The 20,594-nt window shown below is 42.4% G+C and overlaps 1 protein-coding gene and 1 non-coding gene across 2 annotated transcripts; both read right to left on the bottom strand.

Moving 5' to 3' along the window:
• Positions 1 to 1,240: 1,240 nt before the first annotated feature.
• Rnasel (ribonuclease L) lies at positions 1,241 to 12,488 on the bottom strand. The gene is made up of 6 exons (XM_090340302.1): positions 10,926 to 12,488; positions 8,455 to 8,540; positions 6,480 to 6,685; positions 5,810 to 5,939; positions 2,740 to 2,873; positions 1,241 to 1,796 (listed from the first exon to the last, which is right to left on the bottom strand). Exons 1-6 carry the CDS (start codon positions 12,382 to 12,384, stop codon positions 1,625 to 1,627), a joined length of 2,187 nt encoding a protein of 728 aa, XP_090196428.1. The 5' UTR covers positions 12,385 to 12,488; the 3' UTR covers positions 1,241 to 1,624.
• A 713-nt stretch (positions 12,489 to 13,201) lies between these two features.
• Positions 13,202 to 13,303, bottom strand: LOC150057671 (small nucleolar RNA U13). Its single transcript, XR_016536926.1, has one exon. It is a non-coding gene; the product is annotated as a small nucleolar RNA U13 (small nucleolar RNA).
• Positions 13,304 to 20,594: the final 7,291 nt, after the last annotated feature.

Raw genomic sequence — 20,594 nt, 5'->3', positions numbered from 1 at the left:
CCAGAATAAGTCAGAACAGTGCTGACTTTATAGAGATAAAAATATATAGATAAGTTGGCTACCAGTGGCTCACCCCTGTAAATAAGTTCCTTTTCAGGAAGCTGAGATCTAAGGATCACAGTTCAAAGTCAGCCCAGGCAGAGAAGTCCAAGAGACTCTTCAAATAACCATGATAAGCCGGAAATGGAGCTGTCAATCAAGTGGCAGAACATGAGCTTTGAGCAAAAATGCTCAGAAACAGTACACAGGGCCTGAGTTTAAGCCCCAGGACTAGAACCAAAAATATCAATCAATAGATAATAAATAACTCAGAAAGCACCATAAAAATTTAAGTAGGGAGCCGGGACTGTAGCCTAGTTGTAAAGTGCTCGCCTACTGTGCATAAAGCCCTCAGTTTTATTCTTTGGTATCGCATACACAGAAAAAGCTGGAAGTGGTGCTGTGGCTCAAGTGGTAGAGTGCTAGCCTTGAGAAAGCCCAAGGACAGTGCACAGGACCTGAGTTCAAGCCCTACTACTGGCAAAAATATTTTTTTTAATTTAAGTAGTATTACTAGCTCATTCACCATTCAATGAATATTTATTGAGCATAACCATTATTTTATTTAACAGTGAAGAGATAAATTCAAAACCGAGTCTTTAACCCTAAGGAACTTCCATTTCAGTGGAGGAACCACAACCATAGGTGGAAAGAAGCATGTTCTGGTAGGGCTGTGGTTCTGCTGACAGCACTGAGAATGCAGCATGGAAAATGAAGCTGGATAAAGGATTTCTTCCATAACTGACATCAGACAGAACAGCAGGAAAAAAATATGCCTGGCTGACTCCTCTGTGTAGAAAACCACACACTTCATAGTCTGGAACCCTGAGCCCATAATACAAGTTTTCTCAGCCTCAGCACCAATGGACAATCTAGTGTTGTTTACGAGCATCACTAGGCATTCTCAATGCCATCTCCCCACACCCATCTGTGACACTAAAAATGTCTTCAGACTCCACCAAATCCCCCCAGTTGAGAATTACTGTCTTGACAGCATGGAAAACCAGTGTATGTGCTTCCAGAAGGAATAAAATTTATGCAACTAATACCTAGATTTCTATTAATACACAAAAAAATACTTAAGTGAATGAATAAATGAGTTTTCTGGAACCTTTGCCACGTTCTTTTGGTTCCAATCAGAAAGACCTTGAATTGTTAATTAAGTTTTAAAATGTCAAATAGAATGTCCATGTCCATGGCTCAAACTCTCGGAGCCCTTGTTCTTCTATGGGATTAATAAATTCTGTTTTGCAAGGATATTGGAAAAATTACTCGCAATAATTGTTGAAATACATACAGTCTTGGAGGTGTTGGTACTCATTCCTTTGATGTGTGGACAAGAAGAATCATAGGATTTCCTTCTAGTTTCAGTCAGGAAGCTATCCCCCCCCACTAAAATGGACTAGTATAGTGGATTGCTTTTGTTATAAATGTATATTGAACACTATGTGTCAGAAACTGACACATCAGCTATCTGGCTGGTCCTTCACAAACTGACAGCTTGGTTGGGCCCAAAGACTTACAGCTTACCAAGAACTACACAGTTAATCATTCGAGCTTTGAGCTCAAAAGTCTCAGTCAGTTCTCAGGGCTCACTCACTCTGGCATCTCTTTCACACTGAGGCTGGGCTGGCTTGGTGGTTTGGGGAAAATGCTTTCTGTATTCTGTGTTCTGTAGTTTGTTATAGACATAGATCACTAGATCTGGAAATTTCTTCTGAAAATAACAGAATGGATCTCCAATGGTCTCCTTTATTCTGAAATAAAACACATAGTTTGTCATACTTGCTCCAAGCTCTTTTCCCCTGCTTCCTGCTTCATACCATAGGCACAGACACACCTTCTCCTGTGTAAATTTCTACTGGAAATCACTTTTTTTTCCTTCTTAGTGGCACACTAGGGCTTCACACTTTCAGGCAGGCAATCTATCACATGAGCCATGCCCTCAGCCTTCATGATAAGAAATTTAGAATCTGACAATATTCATCACTAATTGTGCAATCTTTGGCCAATCAATTCTTCTGAAATTTAGTTTTTTATTCATAAAAATGGAAACTAAAACTGTATAGATCTCTTCTGTACATTCCTCAAATCTCATCCCCCCCTCCAAAAAAAAAGCCCTGAATTACAAGTTCTCTTGTGTCTACATGAGTTTGCAGAATACATTTTTGGCAGGAAAAGCTGACTAAACTAGCACAATACTATGGCTTTTATATCTCCTATACTCCTGTTTTCCAGATGTCCTGTTTTCTGTGTTACTCACATAAAAAGTCACTAACTTCTGTTCAGAGGGCCCAGCCAAAATTCCAAAAGAAGGACCAAGCTTCAGACATGTCCATGATTAATTAAGACTATAGAAAGGAAGAATATTTTAGGTTTATCAAAATTGATTTTCTTTTTTCCCACAAAGATAGGAATTCAGAATTGAATGCTTTTCAGGGTAGCAGACCTTGAACTCAAAGTCTCGTACTTGCTCAGTTTACTTATTCTACCACTTGAGCCATACCTCAAGCCTGGCTTTTTACTGATTATTTTAAAAATGGAATCTCTTCCTGGGCTGGCTTTGAATCCTCAGTCCTCTGGATCTCAGTTTCCTGAATACCTAGGACTACAAAGGTAAGCCTCTGGAACTTGGTAAGAATTGGATTTTTAAATGTATTCATTCTACACTGGATTTATCAGAAAGAAACCAATACTCACTTCTTATTTCTTTTCTCATCGATGTGTTCTCCCAAATTCCGGATGAATTTTAACAGGTCACCCACGATATCCTGATAGAAATCGCCATTTTTTTTATAGAACTTATTCATTTTTTCCATAACATTCTCATCAATCTAAAAAACAGAATATAACACAAAACCATGGCAACAAAACAACATAAAAATTTTTATGATGCCAAACCATAAGGCAAAAAAGAAATTTGAATATGTGCTACCTCTTACTAATAATAAAACAATTAAAATAATGAAACAAGACAATCAAAGTAAATGATACACACTATGATGTGGAATAGGGATTATTAGAAATGTAATACTTTTATCTAAGTGAATTATCTACATAAGAGATTGAGTGTATCAAATTGCTTGTTTTTTAATCTTTGTCAGTGGCTCATCCTACCTATTCAGTGTAGGATCTGAGGATCACGATTCGAAGCCAGCCTAGGCAAGAAAGTCTAGACTCTAATTTTCAATTAACCAGCAAAAAGCAGGAAGTAGAGCTGTGGCTCAAATGATAGAGTTCTTTTTCTTTTTCTTTTCTTTTTTTTTTCTTTTGCCAGTCCTGGGCATGAGCTCAGGGCCTGAGCACTGTCCCTGGATTTTCTCAAGGTTAGGGCTCTACCACTTGAGCCACAACACCATTTCTGGCTTTTTGCTATGTATGTGGTACCTACAAATCGAACCCAGGTCTTCGTGCATGCGAGGCAAGCACACTACCACTAGGCCAAACTCCCGACCCCCTTGAGCAAAAAAAAAATCTCAGTGGGGCTAGGAGTGTGACCTAGTGATAGAGTATATGCCTGGCATGCACAAAGCCCTGAGTTCAATTCCTTGGTACCACATATACAGAAAGAAAAAAAAACAAAAATCCAGAAGTGGTGCTGTGACTGAAGTCATAGAACACTAGCCTTGAGAAAGTCTAAGAACAGTGCCCATGCCCTGAGCTCAAGCTCTAGGACTGGCAAAAAAAAAAAAGAAGAAAGAAGAAAGAAGAAAAGGAAAGAAAGAAAGAAGAAAAATAAAGGGCAGTACTCAGATCCTGAGTTAGTCAGCCCCAGTAGCAACACACACACACACACACACACACACACTTGTCTAACACATTAGGAAACTTGTCCACCACATTAGGAAACTTGTCCATTATATTATACATCATTTTTTATCACTGTGCCCCCCACCTTGTAAATTCATCTGACAAAAACTTGCTAAGATGCATAGCAGCCCTGACAAGCACAGCCGCAGTGAGTAGAGCTGGTGTTGGTCTAGTCTACTTCTGAAAGGCTACTCATTCCCCCTCGCCTCATCGCCCTTGCAGGTGGCTCCATCTGTGGGAAAATTTTAGATAAGAAGACTAGCTACAATAACCATGAAACCAGAGTCCTGTAGGAAGGTAACTGACTGGTGACTGTGCCCACACTCGTGTGGGCTCTGCATGGGTGCACTCTGTGTAAGAGGAGTTGAGCAGTATGGGCTGCAGGATGATAGGGCAGGATGAGAAGCAAATGCAGGAGTGGCTCCTGCAGGAGTGGCTCAAGACCTCTTCAGAATGAACAATGCCACCACAAAACGGGCACATCACTGAAGTCAACAGAAAAACAAAGTCTAAAGGATAAGACTTGAAATCAGTCAAAATTTATGGCTCAATGAAACCTAGTGGAAAGAATCCATGAACTGGGGTTGAACAGGATTCTGTGGCTAATTTAGCTGATCTCTGGCTGTTCTACCCTGGATACTTAAAGTTGTATTGCTCAGCCTCTATTTCCTCTGGGATTCAATGAGTTGGTAGAGTGGATGGCATCAGAATATTGTGAAGTGGCTGGCTTAAGCACCTGGCTACACTTGCCAGCATCCAGGCCTGTCACATCCCTCACTGGCTCTGTGCCTCTAGAAAAGATCATTTGTTGGTGACTCAACTTATTCATCTGCAAAATATAATTACTCCGGAAGCTGTTATAAGGGCTACATGTGATTAATCAAAACTATAGTCCTAAGATCTATATCTGCCACAGAATAGTTTAGCACTCCATAACTCCAATAACTATCCAACTATCACTATCATCTGCTCTAATTTATACAAGCTTAAATTCTAACCCAAAGTTTTATAGGCATTCACCAAGCAAAGAACCACACCTACTCCATTCCAGGTATACAATCAGCAGCAAGACAGCAGACATCTCCTCCCTTATAGAAGTTGCAGGCTAGCAAAGAAAAGGGACATTGAGCCAGCAATTATTGGTATGTTGTATAGTCTGGAGACAAGAAAAGGTAAAAACACAACATAAGAACCAGAGGCAAAGAGGTTTAGAAGCAGCAAAGGCCTAAGATAAGAAAATTGTTGATTTCAAAGGACTGAAGCTTCTGGATTCTCTCATAGTGCTTTTGCATAGTGCTTTGCATTCCTGTAGAACTGTACATGTGCCACCTGTACCTGTGTATGCTACTTTATGTACTCAGACCTTCACATCACTCTAATATGTAACTGATACTTGATAGATGTCTATTGCTTGATAATAATAAAAGTTGTGATGGTAAAGACTAGATTTTTTTTTAAAAAAAAGATGATAATTGACACTGTTGAGTAATATTATTTAGTTCAAGCAAAGTAGACTTTTCTTGAAGAGGGAAATTTGAAATAACCTTTTCTTTGTGGTGTGTGCTGTCCAGCAGAATGTACTTCTTATGTGGATCCTCAGAGCTGAGCTGCTGGTGGGCTGCAGAGGCAGCCAGACTATTTCGGGACTGAGCCCTTACAATGGAGCACATTCTTTAATGACCATGGGATTCTTGGCCAGGCTTGAGGAAAAGGCATATGGGCTTGGTAAAGATCGCTCTGAGGTAGAGCTGGGGGCACTAGGTTCTGTGCCTCCTCCCCCACCCCTGCCCCTCTTTAAAAGATACAAGAAGAACTGGGATGAGAAAGGAAAAAGGAAAATCATCTCATCTCTGGCTTGGAACAGGAAAAATGGTACCCAAAAAATGGTGGCAATGATAACATACAACATTACACAGACCCTTTTCCTGGACAGCTCCTAGACTATAGGAATGGTTCATACCTTAGAGGTCCACTTGTCAAAACTTTGAGAAACAGATGCCTCAGAATGGAGCAGCCTATAAATCTTACTTGTGCGTTTTCGAATTTTGATGTCAGATATGTTTCCCACATTCCGAAGCATTCTATATCGGCTGCAGATGACAAAATTAGGGTCATTCCTTTCTTCCCACTCTTTCAGAAACAGAAAACAGATATACTTTGATTTTTTAAAACTGTGTTTATTTTTTTTTTGCCAGCACTGGGACTTGAATTTGGGACCTTGCACTCTCACTTAGCTCTTATTAAGACTGGTGCCCTTGAACTACAGCTCTGCTTCGGGCTTTTTGCTGGCTAACTGAAGATAAGACTCTCCTGGCTGGGCTGGCTTGAAATCACAATCCCCAGATCTTAGTCTCCTTGAGTAGCTAGGATGACAGGAATGAGGCACCAGCACCCTGCTGTATGTTGGTTTTTAATAAAAGTAGTAAACCTCTTCAAACATTCTTCATGATGAAAGTGGCAGCCATCTTATTCTTTGGTTCAGAAGAGCAAACCAGAAGCCAGGAGGTTGAATTACCTCAAAAACACATAGCCAGTACACACCAAGGCAAGAGAAAAGCCTGGGTCTGCTCATCCCCAGTCCAGACCCCTCCTGCACCATTTCATGCTCTCCACTTTGGAGAATTACTTACTTCTCCCATGTCCAGAAGAAGGGATGACCCAGCCGGTCACTCACACAGGCTGACACATCTTCCCCAGGATAAAAGAGGTGATGAATAAGGTCCTCAGTCTCCTTATCTGGGGAAAGTTGAACCACTTCTTCATTATTTGTACCCTTCAGCGTCTCAAAAGGAATCTCTCCTTTCTTTACCACATAGAGAACCAGCCGTCCAAGGGCCTGCACAAAAGCAACAAAGCAAGTCTAAGGTGTTTATGCTTCATCTTTCTATTTGGGTAACCTTGGAAAGTATAATGGTTACTTTTTGGTTTGGTTCAATTGAGAAAGAGCAAAGAGGTTAATAAAGCACACCTCTGGGTGTATCTGCAAAGGTGTATCTAGATCATAAGAGTTTTATATTTATGAATGGTTTAATCCATTGAAAGATTGCAATTTAAATAGACTTCATGAGGTGGTAGGGTTATGGAAGGCAGGATATGGCTGGAGGAAGGAAATCACTGGAAATGAGTCCGTAGAGTCTTAGCGCCTACCTGCGCTATCTCTACTTCCTGTCTGCCATCCTACAGACTGCTCAACCACACCCTCCCTGCCAAGATGATCTGAAACTGTGATCAAAATCAGTGTTTCTGCCAATAAATGGTTCTCCTGGGTATTTTTTTAAACACAACTATATACAAGTAAGGAACAAAGAAGTGGTGGTGCCCGTTTTGTACAAGTGGGCAACAGAGAACATCTCAAGTAGTCTACAAGCATATTAGGGAGAAAAGGCACAGATCTATGCACAGAGGACTCTTCAAGGCAGTATGTGGTTCACATAGTTTGGGCTCATGTAGACCAAAAGATAATCCTGGGGTAGGGTTGTCATGAAAAAAAAAGAAGAGGAAAGGAAAGGGAAGGGAAGGGAAAGGGAAGGGAAGGGAAGGGAAGGGAAAGGGAAGGGAAGGGAAGGGAAGGGAAAGGAAAGGAAAGGAAAGGAAAGGAAAGGAAAGGAAAGGAAAGGAAAGGAAAGGAAAGGAAAGGAAAGGAAAGGAAAACAAACTCCTTTTTAACGAAGTGATTGGAGTTGGCTCCTGAAAGTATATATAAATCTGAGAAAAAGACAATATTTACAGAGGGGAGTGCCTTGGTACTACCTGGGGAACTAGGGCTTCGGGTCTAGGGCTTTATGAGGCTGCAGATAGTAGTGTTTGTTCAGGTTGGGTGGGATACAAGTGCTGGCCCTAGTAGGGAAGAAAGATAAAGGATCTGCATAGGTGTCATCAGTGCTACATATCTGCAAGGAAGGAGTTGAACTCTAGAGCCACCCAACCAAGAAGCCAGCCTGGTGGGTGCAGAGCCCCTGCCTATTTGTTACAGTCTAGTACAGAGCTACCCAACAGAGGTCATGGAAGTACACTCTGTATGACCAGGCCCCCTGTCCTCTCAAAACCTATTTCAGGGTCTTCACTTTTGTGGCCAAGCTTTGTCTCTTCCAAGTTGGGGATTCATCACACCAACTGCAGAAAGTTTCTGGGAATCTCAGTCTTCAGCCTCAGAGCCCTCCTCAGAGCTCAGCAGATGAGAGAGCTGAACAGGGTGAAGAAAGAAATCTCATTGACTTTACTCTTAAGCAAAAAGAATACCCCTTAGAGGAAAATAAGAGATATTCAGAAATATTTCCTAGAAGAGATAATATTGTCACTTATTTATCTAATGAAAGGAGAAAGAAGGAACAGATTCAGAAAGGAGTCACAGCAAAAGGCAACTCCATATTTATCCTGCCTTTAAACCTTCTTTACAGCTCGCAAACTCAACTACAAAAGAAACCCAAGGAAATGCTTCAATCTGCAGTAAGAGAAGACAATGGACCAGACAGGAGAAGCCCTGAAAGATCTTTCCCTTCCTTCTCCTTCAAAAGAAAGACACCCATTAGTTTTCCCTAGAAACTAAAGTAATGAACAAACATGGAAATTGAAAGAAGAAAAAGAAAACTTAATTGTAGAAAATACCTCTAAATCTTTCTGGATTTCCTGTGGATCTCCACTCCACTTGATGCTCTGATCAAAATCTGCCAAGCGAACTGCATCCTTGGAATCTAAGGAATCATTTACAGGGGTGCACAGAAATACACATTATCCAAGAGGGGGCACTCAGCTCATTTAAATACACTGTGCAATTCATCATCTTTCCACAAGGTGAGTAGTAATACTTTAGCCTCAAAACTGTCACGAGCTATTTTATTTGATCTGATAGGCATCTTCCAAGAGAAGGACATACATTTCATATTTTTCCAGGCCAGACAGCTGAAAAAGATAAGGAAAATATGAACAAGTTCCTCCTTCATTCCATTTCTAGGGCCAAGTACACAGATTATAAAGGACCTGAAGTTAAGATGACATCTTCTGGAAAGGGGTGACATTATACAAAAGGGAAATGTATACATTACCTGAATTGTGAAATGGTAACCCCTCTGTACAACACCTTAATAATAATAATAAAATTGTATGTTAAAAAGGATCGCAGCTGGGCACCAGTAGCTCATGCCTATAATCCTAGCTACTCAGGAGACTAAGATGTGAGAATTGAGGTTCAAAGCCAGCACAGGCAAGAGAGTTCATGAGACTCTTGTCGCCAATTAATCACCAGAAATCCAGGAGTGGTGCTATGGCTCAAAGTGGTAGAGCATTAGCCTTGGAGCACAAAAACTCAGGGACAGGGCCCAGGCTGTAAGATCAAGACTATCTTGTCATAACCTTCCAAATTAAGTTAACTAGCCACTGGCTCCTTCCACATTTTACATAGTCATCACAAGTTGACGAAATGCTCGTATTGAGTCACCTTTGGAATCTTTTTTCCTTGAAGGAAACCACTGAGACCTCAGAAAAAAAATGATGAATAGATGTGAGAGGTCAGAACAAGGAAAAGAAAGGCACTATATAAATAAATAGGTAACATTGATCAAGATGCATTGTATTTATAGACTGATTAGTTGAATGCACAACTACCTAAATATATATATATATACATATATATATATTTTTTTTTACCAGTCCTGAGGCTTGAACTTGGGACCTGGGCACTGTCCTTGGACATGTTTTGCTCAAGGCTAGTGCTCTGCCACTTGAGCCACAACACGACTTCCGGCTTTTTCTATGTATGTGGTACCCAGGAACCAAACCCAGGGTTTCATGTATGCTAGGTGAGTACTCTACTACTAGGCCAAACTCCAGTCCTAAAATATTTATAATTTAAAGAAGATGAAAGCAAGTCAGAGAGCTATCCTAGAATAGGTGGTGCATGGCTTCCTGCCTGAAGGAACCTGGATGACCCCAAGCAGAATGAAGGCCAGTGCAATTGATTGCTTGCTTCTAGAATCCTTTTGGTTTCAAACCAAGATGTTAAACTCACGTGGGAAAAATGAGCCTAACAAAGGTAAATCCATTAAACTATTCTACAATATGTATTATGAGGTAACCAGAGAGGTGAAATAGAATATTGTCCAAAAGTTTAGAGGCCTAGGGTAAGAAGACAGATATTAAATAAATAACACAATAACTGTGATCTGATGAATGGTGGAGGTCAGAGGACAGGAGTTGAGGAACAGCAAAGTAAAAAAGGTAAGTAGAATCAGGAAGACAGGTGAGAAGGAAAAGGCTGAAGAGAAGTTCTAGATAGAACCTTCTGAGCCCATAAGAAACCAGAAGAAGTCCAATTTGATGAAAAGAAGGCCTGAGTGACCAGATGACTGGATGAAGCCACATTCAATAAATAGTAGCATTAGATTATTATTTTGTGTCAGGGTATCATGGGGCTTGAACTCTGGTCCTGGATGCTGTCCCTGAGCTCTTCGGCTCAAGGCTATTGCCTTACCCTTGAGCTAAGCCTCACTTCCCTTTTTTCTAGTGATTAGTTGGAGCTAAGAGTCTCTTGGTCTTTAGTGCCAGGGCTGGCTTTGAACTTCGATCCTCAAACAGTTGGTGGGCATTTAGGATAAAAATCTATCCTGCTGCAAATCAGCCTAAACCTTAGCCTTCTGAGCAATTTTTTAATTAGGTTGTTTCACAGACCCGCTTCTACTAGGGCCTCAAGGCTGACACTCTACCATTTGAACCATACCTCCACTCTTTTGGCCAAGCGGGCTTCAAATCTCTATCCTCTAGATCTCAGTCTTCTGAGTAGCTAGGATTGTAGATGTGAGCCACCAGCGGTCAGCTGAGAAGTGAAAGTTTTAAAAGTTAATCTGGCCTCTTGAATGGGTTTAGGCATTCTCAAGAGAGCAAGTTTGGTATAAAGCACATTTGAGACTATCTTGCTCTTCCACTGTTAGCCATGGGATGGCGTAGCAAGATCCTCGGTAACGATAAGCTCCTGAACTCCCAAGCCTCTAGAATTGTGAGAAATAAATTTCTGTTCTCTACAATCTACCCAATCTGCGGTATTCTGTCATAGCAGCATCAAAAAGACAAACGGGAGGACTCACCTATTAAGAAATTTCGTGGCTGCAGATCCTGATGGGTGAATCTATGGTATCGGTGCATTTCTCCAACTGCCTTAAATATAGATAATAGGATATTTCGGGCAAAACTATCTTCCTGGTTCTGCATGGCTTCCTTCCTGTGAACCTTCAAGTGCTCTTCCAGAGTCTGTTCACACAGGGCCACGCACACATACAAACACCCCTTGTGATTCTCACTCCCGTAGAATGTCACAAAGTTACTGCTCTCTCGGCAGCTTTGCAAACAGGAGATTTCCTTTTGTGCCTCTGTGCTGTCTTCCCGGAACACCTTCACAGCCACCTCCTGCTCGTCGTAGAACCCCAGGTAGATGCCCCCTTTAGATGTATCTGCAACTTTATATTCCTCAACCATGAAGATCTTCAGTTTGCCAATTAATGGGCGATATATTCTGTGAAGATTTTTCAGGGCTTCTCCCCAGTGTGAGCTCTGGGACTCCCAGTCTTCAGCCGGACAGTGAAAATGTTCTCTGACTCCACACTGGCGAAGAAGCTTGACAAGTCGCTGGTCATAACTCCTCCTTGCTATCCCAATAAGATCCCCGCAGTCCAAGCCGGCTCCCTGATCACACAGGCAGCGGACGATATCCCTCATTTGGAGCTGGACAGCAATGAGCAGTGCTGTTTTGCCCTCACTGTCTGTGTCATCAATCTCTAAGTTCTCCTGTTCCAGAAGCATCTGGACCAAACTGAGGCTTTTCTTTTCCACGGCTAGGATCAGGGGCGTCTTCCCTTTTTCTCCTCTCACCCTGACATCAGCTCCATGGCGCAGTAGAAGGCGAGTGACCTCTTCCACCTCGTCACTGCAGCTCAGAAGCGCATGGATCAGGGCGTTTCTGCCCATGTTGTCGCGGGCATTGACTTCTGCCCCCATCTCCTCCAGGAGGATTCTCACCACTTCCACGTGGCCCCGTTCGGCCGCATCCATGAGAGCTGTGGCTCCTCCTTTCCCCAGCAGCCTTTGGTCCTCCTTTGCCACCCTCCTCAAATTCACCTCTGCTCCCTTCCCAAAAAGGAATCTCACCGCGTCAGCCCGGCCATACCCAGCGGCTTCCATGAAGGCTGTGAAGCCATTGGAGTCACACTGGTTGACATCTGCTCCCTCCTCCAGGAAGATCTGGAGCAGGTGCACGTCTCCGGCTATGGCAGCCATGAGGAAGGGCGTGGCCCCGTTCTTCTTCCTCCGATGCGGGTCAGCGCCGTGACGGAGCAGAAGCCGAACCATGTCCTCCAGGCCAAGCTGCACGGCATTGTGCAGAGGGGTCCAGCCCCATTCCTCGCTCTCGTTCGGGTCAGCCCCTCCCTCCAGCAGTCGCCGGAGCTCCTCCATAGCTTCCCCTTGAACAGCTTTGATCACCCGATGCCTTTCTTCTGGGTTAGAATGCCTCCCGCTGGAAGGAGTCGATTCCGCTTCCTTGGTGTCCATGATGGTAAAGGCCAGTGGTGACGACCTTTTCGCCTTTCAGTGTTCTTGAGAACGTGAAAGAGTACCTCCCTCTGGGACTCGATCCCTCTGGGTGCAAACTGGGGTTCTCTGCATGGGGAAGAGCAATGCTCTGTTTTACAGAATTCCACTTGGAAACCTTGGTCTCAGAGTGAGGGGGGAAATAGCTGAGTCTACAAATCGTTTTGGCTGGCAACTTTTTCTACTTAGTTATTTATTATGAAGTTTATAAATGATAGAATATTATGAATACATTACTCTAGACTCCTACTACCAGAAACAGCCACTACTGATATTTGGTATACGTCTACAGATTTCTTTTTAAGCGTTGGGATCATTGTATTGTATCCCAGAATAAAGTAATCTTTTATTCTGCTACCTTCCACTTCATGCTGTACTATAATGTTATTGTAAACAGCTTTCAAGTTTTTTTTCCCTTTGTTTTGACCACTCTTAGGGCTTGAAATCTGGGCCTGGACATGGTCCCTGAGCTTTAGTGCTTGACCACTTGAGCCACAACTCCATTTCTAGCTTCTGGGTGGTTGAATTTCATGGACTTTCCTGCCCAGGCTGGCTTCAAGCTATGATCCTTAGATCCCAGCCTCCCAAGTAGAAGAATTACAGGCCTGAGCTACCAACACCCAACCTGTTTTCAAACTATTTAATGGTGTTCAAATACGCCATCTTATGCTTGTTTAGTTTCCCTGTCACAGATAAGCTTCCCAAAATATTTTAAACAATACTTTTCTGGTTTTGGTGTTTTCTTTTATTTACTTATCATATTTATTTGTTTGTTTTATGTCAGCCGGGTAGTGTGCCCACTGTAATAAGGTTTGAGGGGGGCACATGTCACATGTGCGTGTGAGAACCCAATCAACACACTTATGAACTGGAAAAGGATCTGCTCATTTATCTCTAAATACTTGTACAAAGGCACGTCATCTCAATCCAACATGTGAGGGCATCTTGATCAGTGCCATTTCTTCCACCATCTTCTCCCCCATATGTCCCATCCCTACCCATCCTCAAGTTTCCTAGCTCCATTTTCACCTATGTACATTGGGTTTTATCCTTATATTTACCCACCATCCCTCTCTTCACTCACACCTCTCCTGTTCTTTAATTCCCACTCCCTTCACATAAGATTTTTCAGATCCCTAGTATTCATTTTGTTAAACTGCTTAAACAGTATTTTTTTTTTGCCAATCACTGAGCTTGAACTCATGGCTGCTCACTGTCCTTGGGCTTTCTCAAGGCTAGTACTCTACCACTTGGGCCACAACACCACTTCTGACTTTTTCTCTGTGTGTGTGGTACGGAGGAACCAAGGGCTTCGTGCAGACTAGGCAAACACTCTACCAGTAGGCCACATTCCAGGCCCTAAACAATATTTTTTTAATTTAATTTTTTAAACAATTTCCGATAATGCCATAAATTCTGCCTCTTTTAGCTTATTCCCTTAGGCTAGAAATTATTCTCTTAGGCTAGAGCTTATGAGTTCAAATAATTTCACAACTAAAGGTTACAATTTATATTCAGCATTCTCTGCCTGTATAAACAAAATCCCTTCAAAGTTATATATAAATATACTCTTGGGAGATAAGCAAGACTAAAAGAGAGGGTAGATTTGATCAAAGTACACTGTCACATAGGGAAACATCATGACCAAACCCTTTTGTGTAAATAATACATGACAATAAAAAAGAGGAAGAGAGAAGCATGCACTCACTATTAACTGATGGATTTAAAAACAAAAAAAAATACTTTACTCATAGGAAAAACGTTTTCCATAGTTTTTTTCCATTTACATTTTTTTTCCAAATCTCCCGAGGGTCTATCCTTATGTCTTCTGATTCCGTGCTTGTTCTCTGTGTATGACTCTGTACCTCTATTCAAAGTAGAGATGGATTCTGACCTCAGTGAGCCTGAGTTTGAACCCCTACTTGTGTAGCTTTTGACTACTACTTCCTGGTCACATAATCTCAGATTGTTGAGTCCTGATCTTGTGTGGACAGTGCATTAAAATACAATGGGTAGCAAATATTCAATACTCATTGGGAAAGATTTTTATGACTACTTGGCCCACACCACTGTTTGCATAAATATTACTCAAACAGGAAGTCGTGACTTTAATCCATCTACCCTTAGTCAGCTTTGGATACTATGGATTTAAGTTGTTATCAGATAGCCCCAAACTGCTGTGATGTGTGTGTGTGTGCTGGGGCTTGAATTTAGAGCCTGAGTGCTGTCCCTTAGCTGTTTCACATAAGGCTGGTAATCTATCACACCAGTCAAGCCACAGCTCAACTCCTGTGTGTTTGTTTCTCTTGTTTTTATTTTTGTTCCAGTGATCAACTGGAGATGAGTCTCATGGACTTTCCTCCCTGGGCTGGGTTCAAACTGTAATCCTCAGATTCCCAGCCTTCTGAGTCACTAGGATTAGTGACATGAGCCACCAGCACCCAGTTTATCACCCGAACATTTCAGGAAGTGCTGCAAAATTTCAGCTACAAAATTCACGAAGCCACCATTTCTATGGTTTAACCCATTCTGCAGCATAAACAGAATCATCTGGCAATGAAATCTTTGAACCAAGGTGTCTGAGTGGACATTCCTGGCAACTTACTACCTGGTAGGAGGCAGACTAGCATAAATAAAAAAGCAGAGAAGGAAAGAAAAAGCAGCCCCAGCCGGGAGAGCTTGAGTGAAGCAGCAGCAATTGGAGAACAAAGCAGGCAGGCAGCAAACCAGCCATGAGTCTCGCTTTCACTTTCTTTTGCTCCTGTCACACAAAGGAGCCTGAGAAAGCAGAGAAATTAATAAGGAAAGGACAATGGCAAAAAAAAAAATCTTTCATAAAAGGGCTCCGAAGCACTGGGCTTCTTTAAGCTCTGGCCAACTCTGACCCCCCTCTTCCCACTTCTTTCATCTCCTGCCCTCCCCCGCTCCCAGCCCAAAGGATAAGAATTTTCTCAAGCTTTCCCAGCTCTCCTGCTTTTGCACTTCTTACCTCTCCTGCTTCTGCTCCTCACTTCTGCAGTATTGGTTTGGTGACAATGACTTCTTAAAGACTGTCCCCAGCAAGAAAACATTTCCGGCTGGCTTGTCACTGAAGTGGCAGGGTGGAGTCAAAGAAAGAGGTGAGGAAGGAAAAAAGCAAAAGAGGAACTTAGATGGGGCTCACTCTCAACAGACAGTGTGTGTGTGTGTGTGTGTGTGCGCGCACGCGTGTGTGCACGCGCGCGCGCGCACACACACACACAGTAGGCCATCAGGGTTGTTTCCATCACTTGGCTATTGTGAATAGTGCAGAGATGAACATGGCTGAGCAGGTGTCCTTATCATATCTTGGGTTATGATGTTCAGGATAGATGCCCAGAAGTGGTATGGCGGGATCGTAGGGAAGGTCTATTTTCAGTTCTTTAAGAAACCTCCACACTGCTTTCCAGAGTGGCTAAACTAGCTTATAATCCCACCAGCAGTGCAGTAGGGTTCCTTTTTTTCTACAACCCCACCAGCATTTGTTGTTGTCTGAGTTCAGAATATTGGCCATTCTTATTGGGGTAAGGTGGTATCTTAGTGTTGTTTTTATTTGCATTTCCTTTATGACTATGGATGATGAGCGTTTTCTCATATGTTTTTCTGCCATTTTAACCTCTTCTTTGGGTAAGTTTCTCTTTAGTTCTCATGCCCATTGTGTGATTGGTTTGTTGGGTTTGGGAGGGATTAGTTTCTTGAATTCCCTGTAGATATTGGATATTAAGCATTTGTCTGATGTATTATTGGTAAATATCTTTTCCCAGTTGGTTGGCTGTCTTTCTACTTTAGTAGCTATGTTTTTATCTGTGCAGGAACTTTTCATTTTTAGGTAGTCCCGTTTATCAAGTCTCTTTCCAATCTGTTGTGACCCTGGGACTCTGTTCAGGAAGTTTTTGCCTGTGCCTGTGAGTTTCAGTGTTTCTCCTACTCTGTCATGAAACAGTTTCAAGGTTTCAGGTCTGACATTGAGGTCTTTGATCCATTTTGAGTTAATGCTTGTGCATGGTGATAGGCTGGGATTGATTTTTAGTTTTCTGTATGTGGCTGCCCAGTTTTGCCAGCACCAATAATTGAAGAGGCTGTGTTTGTTCCACTGTTTATCTCAGGCTCCTTTGTTGAATACAAGTTGACTATAGGTATATGGTTTTATTTCTGAATCTTCTATTCTGTTCCATTGATCTTCTGGTCTATTTTTGTGCCAACACCATGCTGGTTTTGTTATTATGGCTCTGTACTAAAGTTTGAAGTCTGGTATTGTTCTTTTTGCCTAGAATTGTTTGGGCTATTCTAGGTCTTTTGTTGTTCTATATGAACCTTTGGATTTCAGCTTCTATTTCAGTAAAAGAATGTCTTTGGGAGGCCGGGAGTTTGGCCTAGTGGTAGAGTGCCTGCCTAGCATGCACGAAGACCCAGGTTTGATTCCTAGGTACCACATACTTAGAAAAAGGCTGGAAGTGGTGCTGTGGCTCAAGTGACAGAGTGCTAGCCTTGAGAAAAGCCCAAGAACAGTGCTCAGGCCCTGGGCTCAAGCCCAGGACTGGCAAAAAAAAAAAAAAAAAAAAAAAGAATATCTTTGGGCCGGGTGCAGTGGCTCACACCTGTAATCCTAGCTACTCAGGAGGTTGAGGTTGAGATCTGAGAATCAAGGTTCAAAGCCACACAGGCACAAAAGGACCTGACACTCTTATCTCCAATTAACCTCTAGAAAATGGGAAGTAGGGCAGTAGCCTTGAGCTGAAGAGCTCAGGGACAGTGCCCAGGAGGACTTTAAGCCCCATGACCCATAAAGAGAGAGAGAGAGAGAGAGAGAGAGAGAGAGAGAGAGAGAGAGAGAGAGAGAGAGAGAGAGAGAGAGAGAGAGAGAGAGAGAGAGAGAGAGAGAGAGAGTCTTTGGGATTTTGATGGGGATTGCATTGAATTTGTATATCCATTTTGGCAGTATGGCCATTTTCACTATATTGGTTCCCCCTACCCATGAGCATGGGATGTCTTTCCATTCCCTGGTATCCTTTTTAATTTCTTTCATTAGGCTTTTGTAGTTTTCTTTAAATAATTCCTTTACATCTTTGGTTAAGTTAATTCCTAAATATGTTATTCTTTTGAGGGCTATTGCAAACACGACCATTTTCTTGATTTCTCCTTTTGTTTGTGTATTGTTGGCGTACAGAAAGGCTACTGACTTTTGCAGGTTGATTTTGTATCCTGCCACATTGCTAAAGTGGTTTATTACTTCTAGGAGTTAGGGAGTGGAACACAGGATCTTAGCGCCCTCAGGCTCCAGTTTCAGGGGGAGGAGGCTGTTGGGCAGGTGGGAGCAGGAACACCGCCACACCCTTTGGTGGGGTGCTGGGTCTTAGCGCCCACCTGTCAGTCTCCAGTCAATGGCCTGGGGGAGGGGGCTGTTGGGGGAAGGGACAGGATTCTGAATTCCTTGCCCCCCTGCACTTGCCAATCTTTCTTAGGTAGGGTGAGAGGGGTCTGGGTTAAGTTCTGTAGCTTGCCTCCAGCTCTGCTTTCCCAAAGGATTTGAGGGAGCCCGCTGGTCTACTTACTCGTCGGGGTTTGGCTGTGAGCAGCTCTGCGATGTTGGAGGGTTCGCTTCCCTTCTGGTCTCCTCCACTGTCTGTGCTGTCCGCACCGGTCGGTGTGGGATTCCTGCATCTGTATTCCGCCGCTTGATGCTTGAATATAAGCTTTATCAGTGTTCCTTTTCTGGTTTGTATACTTCTCCGTTGCTTCTTGAATTTGTAGTTGTACATTTCTTAAGATAGTTGGCTCCTGAGAGTCCCGATTCTCTCTTTTTGTGGGAGAGAGATAGGCTGGGTCCCTATCGTTTTGGTGCCATCTTTCTCTGTCCAGTCCACTTTGGCTTTTTGCAGCTGTTGTTGAGTAGTTTCTTTGGAGATAAGAGTCTCACAGACTTTCCTACCTAAGCTGGTTTCAAACCGCAAGCCTCAGAGCTCAGTCTTCTGAGTAGGTAGGATTACAGGTATGAGCCACAGCTCAGACACCTTTAAACCACTGGAACAAATCCCTGGCCTGTTCCTTTCCTCTAATGTCTGATTTAGTGTCCTGGGTCATGCTGACTACTTATAAGCTTCCCCATTTGTCAGGCTGCAACTCCTAGCTCTCTATCTGTTGCTCCTGTATCTTTTCCTTGATATTGAAAAAAAATAAAAGAATGAAAAATAAATACTTAACCCACCATCTGTATAATTGGTTTTTTATCAAGGAGCTACCATGTTGCTGTGACTATGGCTTGGGATGCAGTGGTTTACCCCCGGCACCCACCCACAGAGTTCTGCATGGATCATAATCAGAGGGAGAAGAAATCCTACCAGATAAGTAGGCTTTCAGGTTATAATATAGATTCTGACTGTCCCCACTTCTACCATCCAGTTCCCAATACATCACACTGCTTCTCACACTTGGGTCTTTTCATACTATTGTGTTATATACTAACACATAATAATAATGAGAAAATAATGATTAGGTTAAGGATGAGCAAACATTTACAGAGCTCTTCAGTGTGTTCTAAGAACCATTAAGAATAATTTACAGGCATTAACTAAAATACTCTAAATCTTCTTGCAAAAACTATTATTTTGGTCCCCATCTTACAGATGAGAAAATCAAAGCATAAATAGATTCAGTACTTGCTCTATTTTGGAGCTTTGGCTCTATCACCGAACAATACAGGAAAAGACACCTGACTTCCATTCTCATCGCAGCCAGACAATAAACAGAAGAAGTAAATCATATAGCATATTTTTCAGTGGAAATGTGCAGGGTCAAAAATGGCAGGATGTGGACTGTAATCTTATACAGGGGAAGTAGCGAGAGCTTTGTTCAGAAAGTGACATCTCAGCAAAGACATGAGGCACGTGGAGACACGGTGCACAAATGCCTGAGCAAGCACAGAGCCACGAATGCAGGAGCACTCCTAGTGTGACCAGTGAGAATCTTGGAGGCCAGTGAGGGAAGAAGGTTTCAGTGGCTTAGCGAACATTAAAAGGACTTCAGCTTCACATTGATCAAGATGACCAGAGTGCAACGGAGGAGTAATATTGTTGGCTGGCAGCTGACTTCCTGGGATCTGGTGGCTTGTTCTGCATGAGTCTCAAGGTCCTCCTGACCCGGCCTGATCATGAGCAACCCCCTTACCATAAATTCTCACTGGCTATGCAGTTCCCAAGTTCCTCTTCTGTGGGCTCCAACCCCTATAACCACTTCCCTAGCTTAAGGGCAGCTGCTGCTCCCTGTCTTGATGAAATCAGCTTGCCAGTCTCTCTGGCAGCAAACTCCCCCTTCCCTATTCCTACAAAGTGTGTGGTGTGCTTTATTCAGTCAAGACACATAACAAATACAATCTGCATTATATTTTTATTTTTTTTAATTTTTATTGTAATGTATAGAGGGGGTTACAGTTATATTCACCAGATAATAGGTGCATTACTTCTCATACATTGATAGCCCTTCTCATGTTTTTATCCCCATTTCCCTCCTCCCACCCCTCCCAATCATCTTGCTTTCCCCCCTTCCCTTTCCTATTTAAGATAAACAAATAAATGTATATATAATATGTCAGGTAACAAAGTCAGATACTGTGACAATGTGAGATTAACCAAAGGGCAACAAAAGAGAGAAGAGAAATAACAGAACAACAATCACACAAGATAAAGCTCTTGTTTCCATATCCTGGAGGCCCTTTCTTTTAGCCTCATCCTATATCACCTTGTGTATCTAGGTTTTGAGCAACTGTAATCATCTGCTAGGAGAGTTCAAGGTTTATATTAATTATGACAAATGAGGGAAACCATGGAGCCTATGTTCCTTTGGGTCTGGCTTACTTTACTTAATATGATTTTTTCCAAATCTTTCCATTTCCTTACAAATGGGCGATGTCATTCTTTCTGATGGTAGCATAGAATTCCATTGTGTATAAATACCCCATCTTGTTAATCCAATCATCTACTGAGGGGCATCTGGGTTGAGGCTCATTTTCAATGCTGTGTTGCAAAGATTTGAATTAAATTTAGAACTGGAAAATCAGTTAGGAGGCATTAATCTGGGTTGGGATTGAGGATAGCTTGGTACTTGAATCCTTGTATAATGAACTACAGCTAACTTAGTTCATTAACTGTAACAAATAA

Source organism: Megascapheus bottae, chromosome 10 (assembly GCF_031878675.1).
Source record: "Megascapheus bottae isolate mThoBot1 chromosome 10, mThoBot2.hap1, whole genome shotgun sequence".
In the NCBI taxonomy this organism is placed as follows: domain Eukaryota; kingdom Metazoa; phylum Chordata; class Mammalia; order Rodentia; family Geomyidae; genus Megascapheus; species Megascapheus bottae.
Note: the sequence above shows the minus strand (reverse complement) of the source record. Positions and strands in the feature narration are given on the sequence as shown.